Below are 21,704 nucleotides of genomic sequence, written 5' to 3'. Positions count from 1 at the left end.
TCTGTCATATGGAATAAGAGAAATATTCGAGATGTTTTTAACATTTCTTTCTGCTGCACGATGCCTGAAGTTTCATTACCGGAAGAACTGGGGGTGTACAGATGAAAACTCCTGATGTTCCTCTGTGTTGTGTGTGTGTGTGTGAAGGAAGTACTTCAGAAAATGCAAGTTAGCTCAAAGTTAAACATTTTTGGGGTTGTGAAATGTATGCTTCTTCCGTCCATCTGCACAAACTTCTATCATGTGTCTCAAACTTCTCAGAAGTAGTAGAGCTAATAGTATTTGTTCTGCTTAAACTTTGAATTTTGTATGAGTTTTACAATGTATGAACTAAACTAAATGAACTAAAATACTTTCAAGTAAGACAGACCAACCACAATTCAGTATGCAAATGTTACGATGACATCACTGCTTCCTGTTACTTTATGAATCCTATTACTATTGTAACACTTTTCAAACTTTCATCTTAATTTAGTTTTGCAACCATAATTCAGTGACCATCACTATCCGTTAGATTTATGTGTAAACAATCCATCAGTGTACATCAAAGGGGTAATTCTGTTTTTATTTACTCATGTCTCATGTCTTTCCAAATCTACATGACTTTTTGCTTCGGTGGAACACAAAAGAAAAATTTAATTTTTTTTTTTCTTAGTATGGGGGAAAAAACTGTTTGGCCATCAACATTCTTCAAAATATCTTCTTTTGTGTTCAGCAGAAGATTTATGATGGTGAGTAAACGTTGCAGGAATTGTAGGTGGACTATCCCTTTAAAAGTTCAAAGAAAGACACTTTAATGTTTGAAAAATGCACTTCATGTGGTAACATCCAAATTAGTTTAATTCAAACTAAAAGTCTTAAAATATGACATCAGCTAAACACTAACAAGTCATTTTTAAGGGTCAGATTAGAAATAGCTTCATAAGTATTCAGTTTTTACTCAGAGATCTTACATTTCTTCAAAAAGAAGAAAGCTTACGTTATCAATATCAACATTAAAATTATGTACAAAAAAAGTTTACACCAAGCATTTGGAGTTTAATTAATTGCTAAAAACTATGGAAAGAACAAAAAATACTAATATATGGGATTTGAAGACTGCCCTGCAGTCTGTATGAGTCCATGTGAAGGTGTGTGTGTGTGTGTTGGAGCTCACAGTCCGTGTGTGTATCTGTGGCGGGGAGGACTGTGTTGGGGTGAAATGGCATTGAGGTATTGTCCCACGTGTCTCTCCGCCATCTTCAGGCGCTCTTGCAGCTCCAGGCGCTCCCGTTCAGCACGGCGGGACACTTTGCGGGCCTTCCTCAGAGAATGCCTCAGTTTCCCCACTCGCTCTTTTAACTGTTCGTTCTTCCTCTCCAGCTCGGCCACACGCTCCTCAAGCTGTCCAACTCGCTCCTCCTCCTCAAACAACACCTTCTGCACGGAGGAACACAGCAGCTGAAAGATAAAATGAGAGAGACGCTCATTCATGTACATTATTATCTATGTTCAACATGACATAATTTCCAGCCTCCGTCAGCTTTATTATTTCCTGTTGAGCACTGCCTTTCTTCTCTGGGCCCCTACACATGCCAGCGTGTGTGTGATGGAGGCAGTTCAAAAGTGGCCCGCTGTCATGCCCACGGTAGACACAAGCTGAGGCATGCTGTGTGTGTGCACATGTGGAGAGTGTGTGATTGCATGGCCGTGTCTGTGTGGATTTGAGCAATGGGAGGCCACATGTTCTCCCTGAAAAGCGGAAAGGTCTAAATCCCTATTGTAAAGGATCAAATCTGAGTTACATGATGTCAAAGGTCACCACATGAGCTAACAGAACAAAAAGTGAAACCCAAATGTCATGAAAATGAATAGAGACACGGAGTCATTAAAAGTTAATAATGACTCAAATGACAAGCATTGTATAATGTTTTAAAATGTAATTTATTCCTGTGATGCGAAGCTGAATTTTCAGCATCATTATGCTCAAGTCTTCATTGTCACATGGTCCTTCAGAAATCTGTCTAATATGCTGGTCAAGAAACATTTATTAATACTATCTGTCTTGAAAACAGTGGTCTGCTTAATATTTGTCTGGAAACTGTGATATATTTTTAGGATTCTTCGATAAATGGAAGCTTCAAAATAACGGCATTTTTTTAAACTGAAAACATTACAAATGTCTTTACTGTCACTATTAATCAATTAAATACATACTTCCTGAATAAAAGTGTTAATTTCTTAAAATAAGAAAATACAGATCCCATACTTTTTGAACAATTGTGAATAAGCTCATCTATGTTTGCACAGCTTTTTAAACACTGTCCTTGAACAGAAAAACATGCACACTGTAGAATAAGGACTGCTGCGAATGCCTGTTGTTGTGTCCTACTGTCCAAACAAAACAGCCACTGCTGTAACAACACCAGTACTCTCCAAACTACACCACAGACAGGTGGACACAACACACACATGCTGGAATAACATCTCTGCTCATTAACTAGACCTTATAGCCATTCATTTGCTTCTAAATCTATGTAAACAGCTATTTAGCAATGCAATTTGATATAATAAGGTTTCGTCTTAATGTGGGTGTTGTGGATTTAAAACCACAAGAGCCAAACATAGCCTGCTTTGCTTTCAAACCCAAACCAGAACCAGACCCAGATGTTGTGGTACGTGAGTCATGAGTAACAATAGATGAGTGTTTTTGTGAAAAGAAAATGAGACAAGAATGCACAATAGACAATGAGAGAAAGAATGAAGAAATGGAGAGAATTTGGGCACACATTTGGGTTTGGATAGATAGATAGATAGATAGATAGATAGATAGATAGATAGATAAATAGATAGATAGAAAATAAATGCATTGAAACATTTGACTGTGTAGCAAATGCAATGGTGTTTTTGGATTTGTGTGAATCTGATAAGAGTTTAATAAAGCATAATGGGTGTTTAAGATGGATGGTACGGGAAGCAGGGGGTAGGTAACAGTAACTGACACTGTGCCGGCTATACAGTCACAAGAGCACAAAGACCCTCAGGCGGCCTCAAACAATCCTTTTCCCACAGGAAAGCTCCTGTGTAAAACAGCTCTCATTATCTCTCTGAGGTTCCCGGGCCTGATAATCACCCCCACCTGTTCCTGCAGCACATACACCATCATTATCTTTATCTTCTCTCTCGGCATCTGTCTGTCTCTCTCTGCAGATGTGATTACTGAAGTGTCCCTGTGTGTCTTTTATGGTCTCTAATATTTGAATGAATGTAATAGAATTTTGAAAGAATTCTTTTCAGAAAAAATTTGGTTGGTATAGAAGACTGGGAATTTAAACCTAACAAGATAAGACCCGACTTATTAAATACAATAATATTATAAAATGATATAATTTTTTCATCATTTAAATCACTGTTTGAATGTAACTCTGTTAACAAAATACCATGTTGCATCTGCAAAAAATTTTTGAACATTCCCTTGACTTCCCTTTGCAACTTTTACTATTTTTTAAATTACTTTTACTGTTTTTGCAACTATATTATTTGTTTTTGTTTTAGGGGACGAAGTCCGTTTTGTTCAAATCTGACAACCTGAAAGTACCCAATATAGTTTTATAATTTAAAGACAAAAAAAAAACACACACACACAAAAAAAGACTTTCTTGGAAGAAATATTATTTGTTTACATTTTTTTTTTTTCTAATCCAAATTCTTACTGCAATTCTACTCACTTGCCTTCGAGACAAACATATGCCGTCAAACAAAAAAAGCATTTGGCATTTGACATTTGTCTGGCAGGCAAGGGAGGTTCCCGCTGGTTCACACCCAGAACTTTTCTCTGTTGGTATATTACGCTCAATAAATCTGAAACTGTATCGCCTCAGCTGATGACTGTTTTCAGTAAGCTGAAGTTGGCTTTTAGTTCAGGCATCTCATTGTGTTCGTCTTCAAATACCCCCCCACTCCCAACAGCAGACCACAGTCCGACTAATGAGCGGCTTTGTGTTTGATGTGTGTGAATGTACAGCAGGCTAATCTCATCTGCCTCCACTTGATACTGTGTGTGTGTGTTAGATCCTCACATCCTTCAAAACCCCTGCCTGCCATAACCTCTGAGGACCCCTGACATTCCTCCCATTCTGCCTCGAAACCGTCCACATCAAACGCATGATTTATTTTCCTTTCAAAACCCACTGCCGTTTCCCCGAGAGGATGTCCACATGTCCAGCTGACGACTCCCTCACTCGTTCTCCTTCTTCTCTCTATCTCAGCTTTATTTTCAGTGGCAGATGTGTGTGTTTAGGTGAGACAGGCTGTCCGTGAGTGTGTGCGTGTATATGTGTGTAAGGTACAGCAGCTCTAGCTGGGAGGTCTTTAATCCGGCCTTTATCTAGCCAAATGAACTCTTGAATTACCTCAGCCTCCTACCGTGATGAACAGTCACAGTCGTCAGTACAAAGACCACCAAAGAAAGGGACTTGTTTGTCTAAGTGTGTGCTGTATGATGGAGCTGCATTTACTTATGACAATCTGAACATGTTACTTTTATATTATTCTTGCTTTCTGTGTTACTCACACCTTTTCGGCCACAGCCAGTCAGATTTCTCAATTCTTTAGTTGTTTTTCTCCAGACGCTGGTGATGTTTTACTGTTGAAGCACAGGTAAAATAATGCATTTGTGCAAGCAGACACTCCTGTCTTCATAAAAAGTCATTTACGAGACTCTTGAATTTACAACGGAGTCATTTTAAAACAGTGAACACGCTCTGAACGTCTGCCTGTTACGATGCAAGCAAGCTTGCACAAACATGTACACATACTGATGTTCACCTTTCACAGATTTATTGCTTTCAATTTTCTTGTCTTGACAAGATATAAAGTTTTTATTTATGTCTGCCACTCTATAGTGCATATTTAGCCTATCTGTCTGTGTGTGTGTGTGTGTGTGTGTGTGTGTGTTTATTGGTGTCGTACCCTGCTGTCTTCCTGGCTCTCCCAATCACTATTAAAGCTGTGCATCGTCTGTCCACCAGAGCAGTTTGAGAACTGGAAGAGGCTGGAAAATAGTCGTTTGTTCTCTAGTGTGTCAGGGAATATGGCATCCTGAAAGTTGACCCCATGAGGGAGGATGTTGTAGTTTTCATCCATCCTGTAAGAAACACGTACATGTTTGTTTGCATATACTTGTGAGGATCTTTGACTTTATGACTTAAATTAATTTAAAATAAATTAGATTTTTTAAAATTTACTAAATACATTCAAATACTAAATACTAAAACTGAAAATAAAAAAATATATCCAACTATTGTTTTAATAAAGTTCTTGAAAATAAGTAGACAAGCAATGCTTGTTTGTTGTTTAAAGAAAGCGTACTGTAGGTTAAAGGGGCAACTCATTCCCTACATTAATTTAAATATTTCAAATCAAAAATGAAAAAATAAATAAATTATAGTTCAGAATGTGAGTAGAATGATTCATTTACCACTCGATTCTTAAGCAGAATCCGTACGAGTCATTTGTTCTAGAATCGGACTACGTTGGTCCTGTCATAGACATATGATGTCTATGGGTCCTGTTGTACGTTTCTGATTCACTTAAAGAACCGACTCATAAGAGTCCTTCGTCTCGGTTGCACTGGCCGCGCAGTACGTGTCTGAATCTCTAAAAGAACCGGTTCATAAGAGTCATTCGTTTTGGGACTGACTTCAAGGGCTCGCACTCAGTGTTTGATTCACTAAAAAGAATTGGTTCATAAGAGTCATTTAGTAGCGGTACTGTACTGAATTTTAGGGCAAAAAAAAAATAAATAAAAAAAAAATAAAAAATAAACAAAACAGAGGGCGAGAAAACTATTATGGAATAGCCTATACTGTACATAATGGAACGCAGGTTATTCGTTTCCACCCAGCTGAAGTTCAGAAAAATAACCGGTTCTTGGTTCATAGACGTGAACCCACCTGAGGAAGAATATGTAGGAGTTGTTTTCCATCACCGTGTGTGACTGACAACTAAAGTACCCCAGTCCCGTGAGGTTGAGACGCGAGCCCGCAGGCACCTCCAGCATGCTGCCCCACGCCTGATCGCACAGCAGCTCCACCTCCGCCGCGTACAGCAGCGCGTCCTCCGCGCGCTCGTGCTTCAGGTGCGGCAGGTAATTGTAGAGGCTGGACGCGTACGGCTCCTCGTGGATGGCCAGCACCTTGGCGTACACGATAATCTCGGCGAGTTCAGCTCGACAGCCCTCGCTCAGGGGTCGCCATTCGCTGGGCAGTTGGCACGCAAACGCGAACCCGACACCCAGCGTCAGCAGAAGCGCAAGGTGCATGGTTCCTGTGCCAGCAAATAAAACCCACGCGTAAAAGTGCTCGTTCACGGGTTCAGTGGATAGGCGATGCAAGTGTAAGCACCCATGCAGCGGCCCGGGGTCAGATCACATAGTCCCGACTGCTCTAGGTTCACAAGTACGAGTTCCCATCCTGCTCCTCCTCGATCCATCATCACTCCTGAAGTTCGTCTCAGGCCAATCGGCGCGCTGGAGTTTATAAACAGCCAATAGACGCGCTGCGTCCGGCGTCCGTCCAGCAGCCTCACTGCTGCATTCCTGGACGGCATTTAGACTCATTTTATGTCTTTATTGATTATACAGGCAGAAAACAGATCACTGTTCATGCGAATTCACTTTCTACAAAAGTACTTTTAGGGAAAATACATTAAATCGAAATGTATGGACCCATTACTTTTCAGTCATGCAAAAGTTTAAAAAGTTTGCAAAAAGCAGACTACAATAATCATGTAAATAATATGACAAAGAACATTATCCTTTTATTTCATGCTGGTGAAATACGTGTTAAAACTCGTATATTTACATTTGAAGAGTTCAGTTCAGTCACCCCTTAATTGTTAGGTTAACAAATTATAATTTATACGGAAAACAGTTCATGGAAACTCACTTTTTACAAAAGTGCTTTTAGGGAAAATACATTTATAGAACGGATGTGCGTTATTATTATTATTATTATTAAATAATACGTAGTAGGTTGTGTCTGTATTTTGTTGCCCATTTAAAATTATTTAAATTAGCCAGGAGCCTAAAAAATGGTAACTGGGATACCACGTAATATTTAGATGTGATTTATTTGTTTACTTTGTGCTCTTTTTTTATTCAGACTACGTGACGGTTAGTGTAAGTGACAAGTCTGCAAAATGCAGCACACAATAATCAATTAATCATATAAATAATACAACAGAATATTATCCTTTAATACCATGCTGATGACACAAACTAGTGTTAAAACTAGTATTTTTTTAATTTTAAAAGTACAAAAGTAGTATTCAGTGGGCTATCTTTTTTTCTGTGAAATATCGATGGAAATGACTGAATCAGTTCAGTCTCCCCTTAATTACTAGGTTAGTTGATTATAATTTATATTAGAACTATCTTTAAAACTAAAAATGTTGTTTGAAATTCTGTTTTAGTATTTTATTTCCGACGAGTAAAGGCATTAAAATCAAACGCTCCTCAAGTTCTGAAAGCACGCTCGTCGTTCAGCTCTGTCTCAATGGCTCTCTCTAGTGCATAAATAAAGTCATAACATTAGAGGTTAAAACTTTTTATTACAACGATACTGATCTATTGCTACTGATATAGTTATATTGCTATATTAAAGCGTTGTATGATCCATTAATCTATATTTACCATATGGAAGGAAAACGCAAAAAAAGATGATTCTACACCCACGAGAGTTTTTCATCATATAAATAGGAAAGTATGACTGTTACACACTAAAATCATAATGGGTGCCAGAAAAGCCCCTCCGTTTGCCGCAGTTGTGGGTGCTTCTTGCGGGATGACCTCAGCAGAACAGGCGCAGGGAAACCCCGGCCGCGTCGTGACGTCACCGTCAGCTGGTTCAGCGCTGCGCTGCACGGAAGCAGCTTCAGTGGCTAGAGCCTTATGACAACGGATAGACAATTACATGCATCACGCTTGCTGTAAAACAGACCAATCCTTCTGGATCACAGATCTGTGCGTTCGGCGCGCTGCACTGACGTCTGGATCAGGAAACGCAGCATTTCCCAAAACAAGCTGGTGTACACAAGAAGAAGTGAACGCTTGGTGAGTATCGAGGTGCGCGGCTAGCTATTTCATTTGTTTATAAAGTGTCTCTACATATATTAACATGTTGCGCACTTATTAGGGCGTAGTTTACGAGTTTTGGTTAATTTCTACCGCAGATGTCCTAATTAACTTTCGTTTTCTCCTCATATGTATTGTGAAACGTCCCAGGTGGGATTAGAACAGCGTTTTAATAACACTAGAACACTAAACCATTGTCTGCCACTCAAACATGTGTCATCTACTCACAATAATGTCATCCCAAAGTCATTTCGAACCAGACGATAGAACAGTCATTATTACTTACTCATCGAATCTTTCAGTCTGGGTTTAACTCTATTACCGACTCAACAAATTGTTCAGATTTAGTGATTTGGATAAAATGAATGACTGATACCAAAGTCTAATGTTAGTTTTTTTTTTTTTATTGCATTTTGAACACACTAGCACTAGAACATATCTTTTCTTTTTAGTTCAGTCTAAGTTTCACTTTTCATTCTTTGCTGATGATTGCATATTTGAACGCAAACCATTCTTGAACTAAGAGTCATGTTCTGGTTTTTCCTAGCTCAGCTCGAGTGACTCAAGAAGCATGGCATCTGGTTCATCAATGATGAACGGGGACATCAATCACCCACGCGGGTCCGGCCCGGGGAACCTGGGCAGTTTAGAAGAGACCCTCCAGCAAATGAACACCCTGATCAAAGAGAACCGAGAACTGAAGGGTGAGACTTCATTTCTCTTTCAGTCATAATCACGGTACATAAACATGTTCCTTCACATAAAATCCTTGTTTGTCCCGCAGAGGCCCTGAAACAAACCAACTTATCCATGAAGGAGAGATTTGAGGGTCTGTCGGCATGGAAGGAGAAGCAAAAGGAGGAGAGAGACTTCCTGGAGCAACGATTAGAGGAGGCCAAAACCAGACTGAACACTATGGATTCAGAGAAGGAGGCACTGAAGAAACAAGTGGAAGAGCTGGAAAAAAGTGGAGCTGAAGTAAGACAAGACAGAAGCTGTGAAAAATCATACCACTCAAAAATATCTAATCATAAAAAGACTTAAATGAAGTAAATATCTGCTGTAGTGTTTACACACCGAACTGGAGACGCTGAGAGGTCAGATCGCTCGTCTTCAGGCCGAGAAGAATGATCTGGTAGCATTAAACTCTGAACTCCAGCTCAAAATGGGTCAAGGTTCACCTAGAGATTCCTTCATTGAGATTAGAATCGCTGTAAGTATGCACACGCACACACAAACTCAATAAAGTGACACGGTGTTGCTCAATGTCACTCTCTGTGTTTTCTTCCACAGGAAGATGAGTTAAAAGTAACCAGAGATTTGCCCAATATACCAAAGGACCCTTGCGCTTTCAGCATGTAAGCACAGCAGAATTAAGAATGAAGTTCAGCAGATTTCTAATGAAATGCTTCTGATGCAGTAAATTTAAGTCTTTGGCCTCTTGCTTGCTTGTTTGTTCATTTGCTGTATGCAGCAATAGTTTATGAGCTAGAAATGCAACTAGATCTGACAAAAACTGTGTCTTAAGTTGGAAAACGGATTCAAATAGTTTCTATCATTATGGATTAAAGACAGCATGTGGGCCACGGAAGGTGTATAGTAATTGTAAAAACACAATAGATCCTCGATTTGATAATTAAGCAAATATGTGTGTGTACGCAGGCCGAAGGCTGAGTCGGAGGAACAGACGGTGAGGCAGCTGCTTCACTCCCTCAGAGCAGAGACGGATGAGAAGGAGAGACTGCAGCTAGCGCTCCACGAGGCACGTGGGAGGTAGGACAACATTCCTCACTCAAACCTTCTCAGAGACAGAGTACTTAAGGTGTTTGAGCTTCTTTTATTGTATGCGCATATTGGGTATTTGCAGAATTGCCGAGTTGGAGAACAGACTGGAACACACTGACAGAAGTGCACAGACATCTCTCCCCTCTACAACTGAAATCAATGTAGGATAATCAGACGAGTATAGCTATCCATGTAGCATTTTTTGATTAGTTATTTGATCAAAACATCCATGTGACTGTGGTCTTTGAGGCCAGTCTTTTCTAAAAGAAAGTGAAAGAAAATAGTTGGGAGTACGGCAACAACTATGAATTTTCATTTACTATGAGGAAGCGACTGTGTGTTTTCTGTGTTTGTTTTCACCAGGCAAGCGCTGAGGTGAAGAATCTGGAGGATCAGTTGCTGAAGCTCTGTAATGAATTGAAACGGGCGCAGATCAAACTGGACGAGGCTGAGAACATGAAAAGAAATCTGCAGGACAGGTCAGAAACACCAGCCAAAATTAACTATAATTTAGAGTTATAATAACTTTTTTTATTATTATTATTAAAACAAATCATATATTTTTTTAAATAATAAAAATACATTTATTTTTGTTTATCATTATTATGTTGTATATATATTTGCATTTTTCTAAATATTAAACATGAAATTTTGACTAAATTGCTTTCAGACTTGACTAATCTAGTTTCAATATATAAAGTCACCTAAAGTTTAATAGTCTGTTGTTATATGCAATATGTTATACAGTATTGTTATAATAGTCTGCATAATGGTGTCACATGAGCATGTTTAGATATTAATTTAACCTCATATTGAAGAGCACATTTTATAAGTAATCAATGTAGAAATTCAGATCTTCCTTTTGGGTGTACATTTTTTTTTTGGCATGAAGGTCTACAAACAAAGTCTGCAGAGTTTCCTATTTCTCCCATCTAATGTTCTCTCCGCAGGTGTAAAGATCAGGAGCAGGATCTAGGTACTCTGAAAGCTCAGCTGGGAGAGAAACAGAAGGTTCTGGCTGAGAATGACACTCTGAGGGTTCAGATGGAAAGCCTTCAGGCTGCTGTTAAAGTGGAACAGAAGAAAACTCAGGATGAGAAGTGAGTGCATCTGATGCCTACAAAAACACACATTTTGAATTGAGTTGCATGGCGGATATATAGACTCAACTCAGTTGCACATTGTGTTTATGTTGTTTTCATAATAATCACATCTCCTCTTATCTTTCTTTGCCAGGAACAACCTGAACCAGCTGAAAGATGCCTATACCAAGCTGTTTGAAGACTACAATGAGCTCCAAGAGGAGAATAAGAAGAGAGCGGTACAAATTCCCATTTACTTTAGAAAACTACAGGCTTACAATTTTGTTTTTGTAATCGGCAAGGCACGGTTAATTAGGTACATCTGTGAACAACAAACTTAAATTTTTCAAGGACTATTAAGCTTGTACCAAAACATTTCTATATTTAAATACAGTTTGATTTAAAGCGGTTAATTTTGCATTCAGATTATGTTGGTGGTTCATCCCTCTTACGTACCTAATTGTGCATGATCAGGCTTGCGTTTCACGGGAAGACTACGATGACCTCCAAACCAGGTTTGATACAGCTGAAAAGGCGCTGGCAGACAAACAGAAGAAGATTGATGAGATGAAGATGGAAATCTTCCAGAAGGAAAAGGAACTAGAAACTATTTCTGTTTTCCAGGCTCAGGTATGAACGATTGTATCCTCCCACATTTTAAACTCCTTGCGATCGACATCATTTTTTTAAATGTTTTTTTTATGTACACATACAGGCAGAGATATATTCCTCGGATTTCTACGCAGAACGGGCTGCTAGGGAGAAGATTCACGAGGAGAAAGAGCGTTTGGCCACTCAGCTGGAGTATGTGAAGAAACAGAACACCCAGCTTCAGGATGAGATGGAGTCACTTGGCAGGTACGTCATAAACTTCACTTACTTGTGCACATGTGACCTCTGTGATTTTGAAAAGGGATTTTTTTTATGCTATAGGCATTCCATGAGTGAGATGCAAAGGAGACATGTTTCACGTGGGGCCAATCCACAAGGGCCAGCTTCTCCACATCACCCGCAAGGAGGTAGCGGTCCTTACCATAAAGAGTCCATGTTGTGAACTTTCGTGCTCCTGTACCTGTTACTATATATTAGGATTACATAGACCTCTTTATTCCACAGGTGACTGGCAGCAGCAGAATATTCCAGAACATGCTTGTCCCAAATGTGGGGAAGTCCTACCTGACCTGGACTCCCTGCAGATCCACATCATGGATTGCATCATTTGAGCCTGTGGCCTTGTAACCCTATACCAGATCCCCCCCTATATGTGAACTAGTGGTTTGATAGCTTTACCTTCAAGCAGCCTGAAACATAATGTTTCAGTAACACAGGTCTATAAACCCTGCATCCTAACAATATGGTATATTATCAGTGTGGATGGTTTCAGATTAATTGATGCTATTGGTCGAGGGTGAGAATCAGGATTTAATGTGTACGTAGCTTTGGTTCTGGATTTACACTAAATACACCTTATATAACAGCAACATTATAAAGCTGCTCTAAGACAATTTATCACTGTCAACTATTAAGAAAAAAATATATGTTGCAGGTGAGCAATCAGTGTGGCAAACAGTATTGATTAATCTATTGTTGGTGAATTATGTTGTTGGTAGCAAAAAATATTATATTTTAAAGATTTGAAATCGCAGTTAGTAATATTTTCATTATACTTTCAATGCCCAATATTATACAAACAGATGTCAACATATAATGTTATTCTCACATTTTTTTAGTTGGCTCTGTTAAAGCACTTTATTCTGTTTAATAAGCAAGGTTAGTAAGTTAGATTTGGGGCAAATTACTCTAAAAATATAAGTGTCTGTATGTTAATTCCTGCCTAAATCTAATAAATACTGTTCTGAAGTTCATATTATATTCAACACATGGACTCTATCATTAATGTGCTCTTTAGGTTATGGGTAAATAACCTGCAGCATGTAGCATTAAAGGACCACTTCGCCCCAAAAAATGTCACTTTGTTTTCATTTACTCACCTTGATCATGTCCAAATTGGCATGCCTTTCATAACGGAAAAGAAAATTAAAGTTTCAAAGCTCTTTAGCAGTCGATTTTAAGTCACAAATCATGTCAATTTGAAGAAGTGAATGATGACTGAGCGCCATCACGCATCACAATGACAAAAAATTAAACACAAAAGTATATAAAAAAAAAGAAGTGATTCAATATGAATCATCCTATTATTAACAAATCATTTGATAGACTTATGTTAAGAACGGGGGATGTAGAAAATATTTTGTAGGGTAGAGAAGGGGTGGGGGGGGGGGTCTACGAAGGTTGGCAACACCAATGCAACCCCCCCCCCCCATGCATATAGTTTTTGGGGATTTATGGTATGACATAGACAGTATACCATTATGTATTACCATTAAGTAATTACCTAGGCTTTACTCTTTAAATAGCAAAATAAATTACATTTCAATATCCATCACGGCACATACACAACATAAAAAACTTCAAACAGGTTTTAAATGTTTCTGAGCTTGTATCACTAAAGAAGGCATGTAGTTCTATTCAAACAGGCGACTTAAATTTATAATCGCGTTTAGTGCAGGTTTAAGAGCAAAATAAATATTAGAATTTCCCAACTTTTACTATTTAATATTTTGGGGTAAGAATAAGAAGCACTTCATCCGGTATTATGTTTCTCATTACAACATATGAAAATATTTCTGGAATCTGCATCTGAAAAAGCATGTATTTAAAGGTATTTACACAGTTTATGTATCTCAGAGGGGACATTTAAATGCATTTAAACTGCAAATACTGATGTATATATAGGCCTAATGTTTAATTCACGAGTTCACATCTACGTATATTAATACAGTAAGGTTATGCATATTTGGCGTGATGTCCAGGTGGAGGGCTCCAAGCTCGGGATGTGGCCCGAACCCAGACTACTTGTGGTAAGAGTAGCTGGATCTATTGTGAGGAGAATGGGGTGGAGGAGGGATGCTGAAAACTGTCAATGAACAGAGGTAGGTTCTGCTGTTATTTATACCTTGTCATGAGTTGATTACTGATTGGTCTCCACTTGTGTTAATCAGGTTAATGAACTGCGACTGTTCCTCCCAAACTTTGTTATAAAACTGCATGTGTAGAACCCCCTTAGATGATTTGCTCAGCTCTCTCTGTTGTTCGCATGCAGAGATTCTGATTCGTGTGTCATCAGTTTTGTTAACTAATGTTTAACTAAACTAATGTTTAACTAACTCATTGTTAAACTTTTTTAAAAAAATGTCTTTGTTTTGAAAACTGAATTAAAGGGATACTCCATCCCAAAATGAAAATTTGGTCATTGATCAGGTACCCCCATGTCATTCCAAACCAGTAAAAGCTCCATTTGTCTTGGAACAGCATCAAAAAAGCATCAAACCTGAAAAACACTTCCTTTGTTCAGGTGATAATGGATTAAAGACCCATATTGCACCCGTTTGGTACACGTCCGCGGAGATAAGTCATGTTTTTTGTCCCACACCTCCAGGTTCAGGGTTTCATCACATCTGCAGTTTGGGAAGTTGAACCAAAGACTATAGAAATACAAAAAATTATTCACATACTTATGAATGGGAGAAACTACAATGCCCAATATGGCAGAATAGTCCAAATTTCTACATGAATAAGCCAATCGCTGATTGGTAAAGACACTGCATCACTGCAGTGGCAGTTAGAAACTCCAGTTACCATAGAAACCTGAGGCTAGACCAGCCAATGCACATGCGGCATCTTAAGCATGCAAAAAATAAGCCTTTTAGATGCTATTTAGCATAAGAAACAACATTCATGGGGCAGTTCATTTCAGATTTTGATGCTGATTTGAAATATGTAATTTAATTGGGACTTCAGTGATCAGTTTTTGATATTTCATGATTTATTTAGATAGGACTTTTTTGAGCTGCCCGGAGGCATTGCAAATATGGCCGCTGAGTGAACAGACTTTCATTGAAAGAGACTTTAGTTGAACTCTTCACTGGCAAAGTCCAAAATGATTTTTTTATTGTACCATGTTGGCAAATTTGCATTTGTCAAGTCAGCAAGATCGTATAAAAATCATTTTAACAATTCATTATCCTGAATACAGATGCAGGTTTCTTTCACTTTATTATTATTTCTTTTCTGTGCTTTAAATGGGTTCATATTTACAACAGCTGGACAGAAGTCATATCCTCCTGAGAACCATAAAAATGGAAGTAATAACTTGGCAACCTTTTCATAAGAATATCTTATATTTCATAGGAATACCAATTCATAATTTCTATTGACACTATTGACTTGTGTCTGCCAAAAAAACTCAGGTCCTGAAGACATGTATAAAAATGATGAAGACATGTATGAAAATGAAGACATGTATGAAAATTATGTCCTGTTTTGTAACAAAAAGTCATATTCAAACCTCCAAATGTTTGGTATCTGTTTGGTAGCCTTAAATGTGCCTGTACAGGAAATCCAGTCTTAAAACTGTACCCAGCTGTTAAACCCAAGTGCTTTCCATATATACACATAAAGATTTGACTTTCATAATTTAGAAAAAAACTACAGTAAACGTTTATCATATTTAATTTTATTAACTTGGTCAGTGCATTTATGTTTTTCGTTTTATTTCAGCTGGGGACATTTGGGAAAGCATATGGCAAACTGATAGGGAACTGGTCCATCACAAAGTCCAATGACTCTGATATAGAGAAGAGAGTCTTGCTCAAGAACAGCACAAAGAACACACGTGCAGTTCATCCTTTTTGATAAGCAGGTACTACGTTATATTTGGGGTAGTACTTTAAAGGAATAGTTCACCCAAAAATGTTAGTTTGCTGATACTACCCTCAGGCCATCCAAGATGTAAACGGATTTAGCATTACATTACTTCAGCGCCTATTTAAAAATGTTTTCACCAATTTCGGAGCTCCATGCAAATAGCCGGAGCTCAGTGCTCATGTATCCACCTAGAGCAGTCTCCTCTCGGCTAGTCCTCCTGACATTCGCCACTGGCGCTTATGTCTCTTTAGTGGTTAAACATAAAATATTATTCATTTTACTTAATCAACAGGTAATCTTTGGTCTGTACTCAATTTATCTATATGTTAAAATGAAAATAAAAAGAGGAAATTTATACATTTCGTTTCATTGTAACACATTTCCCTGAACTAAGTAGGCCTACATTTCTGCGGCTATTATTATGTTTAAATGAAAAGGAAAGGAGGCAGTGGTATTTGATATCCTATTCCGTTTTATTGTAAATATACAATCGCCAAGGTGAGCTGACTGATGTTATCAAGTACGCTACGGTTTGCAGAATTACCAGACATCACACTCCCGAATCGAATGCGCAAAGTCCGAACTACCGAGGATGCAAGTCCAAAATTTGCATACTTTGTATTGAGAAATGCTCTTTTGTCACCAGACTATTTGCCTAATCTTATCTGTACTTTAGACCACGGTGGAAATGCAGAAAGTAACAGGTCTGGGGGGAAAGAGTTCCTGGTTCAATTGTTCTGTGTAATTTTGGTGGAAACGCGGCATTTAATGTTAACCCATGAAAATTAAAGAAAGAAAACCACTCACTGCTCTTGACAGTTACTTTGTAGTTTTAACAATAATTTATGCACAGTCAAACCAAAAGTTATTCAGACATAGGGATTTGCCGATATCAAAATTTCCTGTTGAAATTAATTGCTCATGATTTTATCATGGTAAACGGTATTATCACGGTATTGAAATTTTGTTTAAAAAGTGCTCAAAATATAGTATAATATAGTATAATAGGTGAAATTACTATTTTTCCTAATAACAAAAATAACTGAACATTTAAATAAAATAAAGCAATATAGAAAAATATATAAAGTTAAAAGTTTTGCACAGATTAAAATGCAAAAGAACTATAAAGACCCATAGGTTTCACTTTACAATCTCATTTGTTAACCATTAACAATCACAATAGCTACATTTGCTACAGAAGTTATTAATCTTTGTTAAAAATATATAAATCTTAGTTCATGTTAGCTCATTAAATAATACATTTGGAACTTTACATTTTAACAACGTGTTATTAAATATTGGAATACCTAAGATTAATTAACGTTCAGATGAATTTTTGGCAGTTTATGTTAAACCATGAATTAACTAATGTTAAAAAATAAGCCCTGATGTAAAGTGTGAATTAACAATAAAAAATCTAAACACTTTCAAACTGTATCTATGGCATGTTGTAGTCATATTAAAATATTAAGTCTTAATAATTAAGTATTTGGCACTGTGATGAACATCATAGGAAATACACAAATCTGAATGGATATTTAAAATTATTTAAATGTTTTAGAAAGTAGTGCAGCTGGTTTCCAGGGTAAGGACAGCATTGTTTGCAGTTTAGCGCCATCTGCTGTCAGAGAGTGAAAGAGCTTTTATTAGCATTCACACGTCTTTCAAGCAGCATACAGCAGTGTTGTGCATTTTGACCAGTTGAAGGGAAAAGTAATTTTTAAATGCATTCCAAATTCTGTATAACTTGTAATTTATAATTATTCGCGGTATTTATAAGTGACCACGATAACAATATTGTGCATATTCATTACGATGATATATCGCATTACCAAATACTAGCACGTCTATTCAGACACCAGATATAATTGGTTATATTGTTTGACTAGGACACTATAGTTAATTTATGTAAGTGAGTATAGAAAAAAAGCATAACTGTGTAATTATAAGCAAAAAAGCATAACTGTGAGTGTCTCAACCTTGCTTCTCTGAAACCGCTGCTTCATCCTTAGTTGTCTTTATCTTCATCTCCTAGTTTATCCTTGTCGCCACACGTAGTATTTTGAGATACTAGAAAAGGAAACACAGAGAAGCCAAAAGTTCTCTGTGGTCACTTTATTGCCTAGACATCAACAACAGCTTCTTTACAGCCTTTAAAATAGTGCACAACCCAATACCCAATGCATTACTGCCCCCTGCTGGACAAATCTCAATATGCATATACAACGACCATGTTTTGTTTGCGTGTTTTTTTCTTCAATTTCTAATGCAACCTTTTTACATTACATACTGAGCAAAATTAAGCATTGCTTGGTAATTGTTCAACAATGTGTTAATAGTTGTGCAAATATTGTCATACTAAAAGTTTTGGTTGATTGTAAACCATTACAAATCTTTCCATCAAAGTTATCTGACATTATCGAGATGAATTTGTTCTAACATTAGTTTCTTGTCATATTGTATTACCAATTTCTAAACTATAGCAAATAAACTATAATAATGTAAGACATGTTGAAGGTGTCTGAATAAATTTTGGTTTGACTGTGTATTTATTATTTTATTTTATTATTGTTTTTAAAGATGCAGTGAGACGCAAATTGTATTGGTGTATATTCAGTAGATACTGTGGAAAATGAGTAATGGAACCGTGTAAGATATTTCAGTATCAGTATCAAAATATAGACATTTATGATAACACTACAATTTAGCTTTTTTTTCTCCCAGCTTTGAGTCCATAAATGAGTGTCCCCCATAATATCGAAGTAAGTGCACATCATTGATCATTGTTCTCACTCAAATATTTTCTCATAGCATGAAATCTGCAGTTTAGTTTAAAGATGAATTATTGTGCATCTATAGCGCATCCACTAAATATGTCTAAATTAATATCATTTTTGTTTCACTTCTTCGTAATGACTTTATGTATTTTCAGTGCTTATCTCCATTATTGTGAGTGGGATATTTAATGTAGATGTGTACATTTTAATGAAAACCTTACTTCCTTACCTTAGTAAAAGAGTGCACTGCGTATAGCCATGACATTGGTCTCCTGCATTTATGCCATTTATTTATTTTCTGTGCATTAATTTTGGTTTTTATTTACACCAACTGGACAGCAGTCATATCCTCCAGAGAACCATAAAATAATGGGAGTAATAACTTGGCAACATTTTCATTGGAATATCTTCATTTTGGGCAGACAAGTCAATAAGGAAAGAAAATTATAATTCAGTATTTCAGTGAAATTATGAATTAATTTTGCATTTCATTGAAATACTGATTTATAATTTTCTTTCCTTATTGACTTGTGTCTGCCCAAAATGCTTGATTAACGTACTGTATAGCCTGGGCTTCTCTACAGAAGACATGTATGTCATGTATTGACATGTACTGATGTCCTGTTTCATAAAAAAAAGTCATAATCAAACTTCTGAAAAAGCCCTAAATGTGCCTGTACATGAAATGTACTTAATAGCATTGCACCGTGCATCACTCTCTGGTACATTGAAGAATATACTGAGTGTTATCTGCTCCCATCCTTAATGTGTCATGTACTGTATGTCCATATAATCATACAGTATATGATAAAGGTGTGAATGACACCATGTGTGCACATGCACTCAGTGCCCTGTCCTTCCAAATGTGTGTGTGCACTACGTGTGTTTTACTTGAGCAAGACTCTCTTCATATTCATATCCATTGGATTCTGAGTGCAACCAATACTCATTTAAATTAAACCATTGCACTTCCACATCATTTTACCATGTGCTTTCTAACTGTCACAAATACAGTCAATTATACTCGTAAAAGTATTGTAACACAACTTCTTTTTAATATTTGAGAAGATTATGTCAATCGTGGTCCAACCAACATGAAATATTAGATTTTATTTGCAAGGCATTCATATCTAAAAATTACTAGATGTTTGCACCACATTACTTTTTTGTCATTAAATGTAAAACAAATTTTGAAAATGGTGTAAGATTATTTTTTTATTTTAAATCAACATGAATTTGGACAAAATGTTTAAAAGATGATTTATTTCTTCATAATGTACACTCTTGTATGTCACTGACGCAGTGTTTTCTGCTGTTGTAGCCACTGAGGACAGACAATTATTCAACTTATTTTAAATGATCACTTTTACGACTTCTTAGGATGCAGTTTTACTCACACTTGGCAACTTGACCAATGTAAACAGACCACTAATGTTTCATGATAATATTTGACAGAGATTCGTATGGGATTTAACCACCTGTTGATCACCTGTGGGAAGATTTCTGAGATTGCGTTGGCTTTAAAGGGGTGAAGATCAGGAGGCATTCATACAGACTCTTAATACAAGTGAGGTAAGGCATTTCAACACTCAATCACATCTAAGCTTCTACTTGTAACATATTATTATTTCCTCCTTTTAATACTTGTGTGTGTAAAATGTTGATTATAACTGAACTTCTGTTCTTTCTGGCAGCCATGGCAGTCTTTTATCATCTTCGGCTGGTGTCTCTAACCGTGCTGATGCTGGTGTCTCTGCTGGACTTTTCCAGTGCTGCTGTTGTTGTGTCTGGTTTACGAGGATATAACCTGCCTGGTGATAGTTTGGGAAATGCACCCGATCCATATGTCAAGATCTTTTGCGGTGGTGAATACAAGAAAACTAATTATTTCCAGGGTAAACGTGATCCTGAGTGGACATCAAGCTACAGCTTCTCAGGCTGTAAATCTGGTCATACACTAGAGCTGCAGGTGTGGGACCAAGACGTCAAATTTGATGATCTCTTGGGCTCGTCTAGTATAACAGTGAGACCTGGAACTAACTCTGGTAGTTTTTCTGTGGGCAAAGGAAAAATGAATTTCAGATATAGTGTAAAATAAATCTGTTCCAAATCAGCATTTTGTAAAGTTGCTTTGAGACAAATTTCCTCTGTATGAAGCTTAGCAATAATAAAGTAGAAAAGCATGCATTGATGAACACTGCGTATGTTTTGCATTGATGTGTATTCATTAAAATAAGCCACCACTAACACTGCATTTAAAAAAAGTTTATAGTCTATTTTCAGAAAAACGTAGGTTACATGTGCACTCACAATACATACTAGCATGTAGCCTTAGATAGGAGATGAAACTGAAGAAAGTTAGCTGAATTTGCAGCATTTCATTCACTCCATTCTTTAGTGTCACACAATATGAAAAAACATAATATGTTATTATTATGAGTATTGATTTTTTTTAATTCAGTAAGGACTGGGCACTAAATCAGCATGATATCTGAAGGATCATGTGACACTGAAGACTAAAGTAATTGTTGCTTATATTCAACTTTTTACAGGAATAAATTACATTAAATATATATATATATATATATATATATATATATATATATATATATATATATATATATATATATATATATATATATATATATATATATATATATATATATATATAACAGAAAACAGTTTTATGGTTTTTGTATTTCTAATGCAGAATAAATCCAGCTTTGGTGATAATTTAAGACTTATTTCAAAAACATATTTAGAATAATTATATAATGTATTTAGGATCCACTGGTGAGCAAGTGATGTAATGCTAAATTTCCACAAATCTGTTTCAGTGAAGAAACAAACTCGTCTTCATCTTGGAAGACTTGATGATGAGTAAATTTGAGAAAACTTAAATTCTACTTCCCCAAATCTAACTTAGTAACTGATTATCATAAAGGATGAAGTGACTGTACTACCTCTGCTTTTGTACTTGTCAAGACTCTCTTCACTATATCAGAGTCGTTGTTCCAAATCAATTTGACATATGCTTTCCCAAATGTCCGCAGCTCAGACATAGGAAAACATAAATGTGCTGACCAAGTAAATAAAATAAAATATGATAAACAGTTTAGTCTTCGTTTAGTCTTCTTACCTCACTTGTATTAAGAGTCTGTATGAATGCCTCCTGATCTT

At 36.8% G+C, this 21,704-nt stretch overlaps 3 protein-coding genes across 6 annotated transcripts; 2 read left to right on the top strand and 1 right to left on the bottom strand.

Annotated features, from left to right (window-relative positions):
• Positions 1-769: 769 nt before the first annotated feature.
• Positions 770-6,490, bottom strand: ccdc3a (coiled-coil domain containing 3a). The gene is made up of 3 exons (XM_052554137.1): positions 5,934-6,490; positions 4,951-5,125; positions 770-1,440 (listed from the first exon to the last, which is right to left on the bottom strand). Exons 1-3 carry the CDS (start codon positions 6,299-6,301, stop codon positions 1,153-1,155), a joined length of 831 nt encoding a protein of 276 aa, XP_052410097.1. The 5' UTR covers positions 6,302-6,490; the 3' UTR covers positions 770-1,152.
• Positions 6,491-7,937: 1,447 nt separating this feature from the next.
• Positions 7,938-12,857, top strand: optn (optineurin). 4 transcript variants are annotated; one of them, XM_052555037.1, is made up of 14 exons: positions 7,938-8,092; positions 8,666-8,817; positions 8,898-9,091; positions 9,180-9,326; positions 9,407-9,471; positions 9,776-9,886; positions 9,981-10,059; positions 10,262-10,377; positions 10,849-10,998; positions 11,135-11,219; positions 11,455-11,610; positions 11,696-11,838; positions 11,914-11,999; positions 12,097-12,857. In XM_052555037.1, exons 1-14 carry the CDS (start codon positions 7,953-7,955, stop codon positions 12,201-12,203), a joined length of 1,731 nt encoding a protein of 576 aa, XP_052410997.1. In that variant the 5' UTR covers positions 7,938-7,952; the 3' UTR covers positions 12,204-12,857. The 4 variants fall into 4 exon arrangements, with proteins under 4 accessions (XP_052410997.1, XP_052410998.1, XP_052410999.1 ...); XM_052555038.1 differs by having other exon boundaries at positions 7,943-8,092; positions 8,661-8,817; XM_052555039.1 differs by having other exon boundaries at positions 7,959-8,104; positions 8,661-8,817.
• A 7,336-nt stretch (positions 12,858-20,193) lies between these two features.
• LOC127956915 (perforin-1-like) lies at positions 20,194-20,719 on the top strand. The gene has a single exon (XM_052555199.1). It carries the CDS (start codon positions 20,221-20,223, stop codon positions 20,620-20,622), a length of 402 nt encoding a protein of 133 aa, XP_052411159.1. The 5' UTR covers positions 20,194-20,220; the 3' UTR covers positions 20,623-20,719.
• The last annotated feature ends 985 nt before the right edge of the window (positions 20,720-21,704 follow it).

Source organism: Carassius gibelio, chromosome B4 (assembly GCF_023724105.1).
Source record: "Carassius gibelio isolate Cgi1373 ecotype wild population from Czech Republic chromosome B4, carGib1.2-hapl.c, whole genome shotgun sequence".
Classification (NCBI taxonomy): Eukaryota; Metazoa; Chordata; class Actinopteri; order Cypriniformes; family Cyprinidae; genus Carassius; species Carassius gibelio.
The sequence above is the reverse complement of the archived record's forward strand: the minus strand, read 5'-3'. Positions and strand labels throughout refer to the sequence as shown.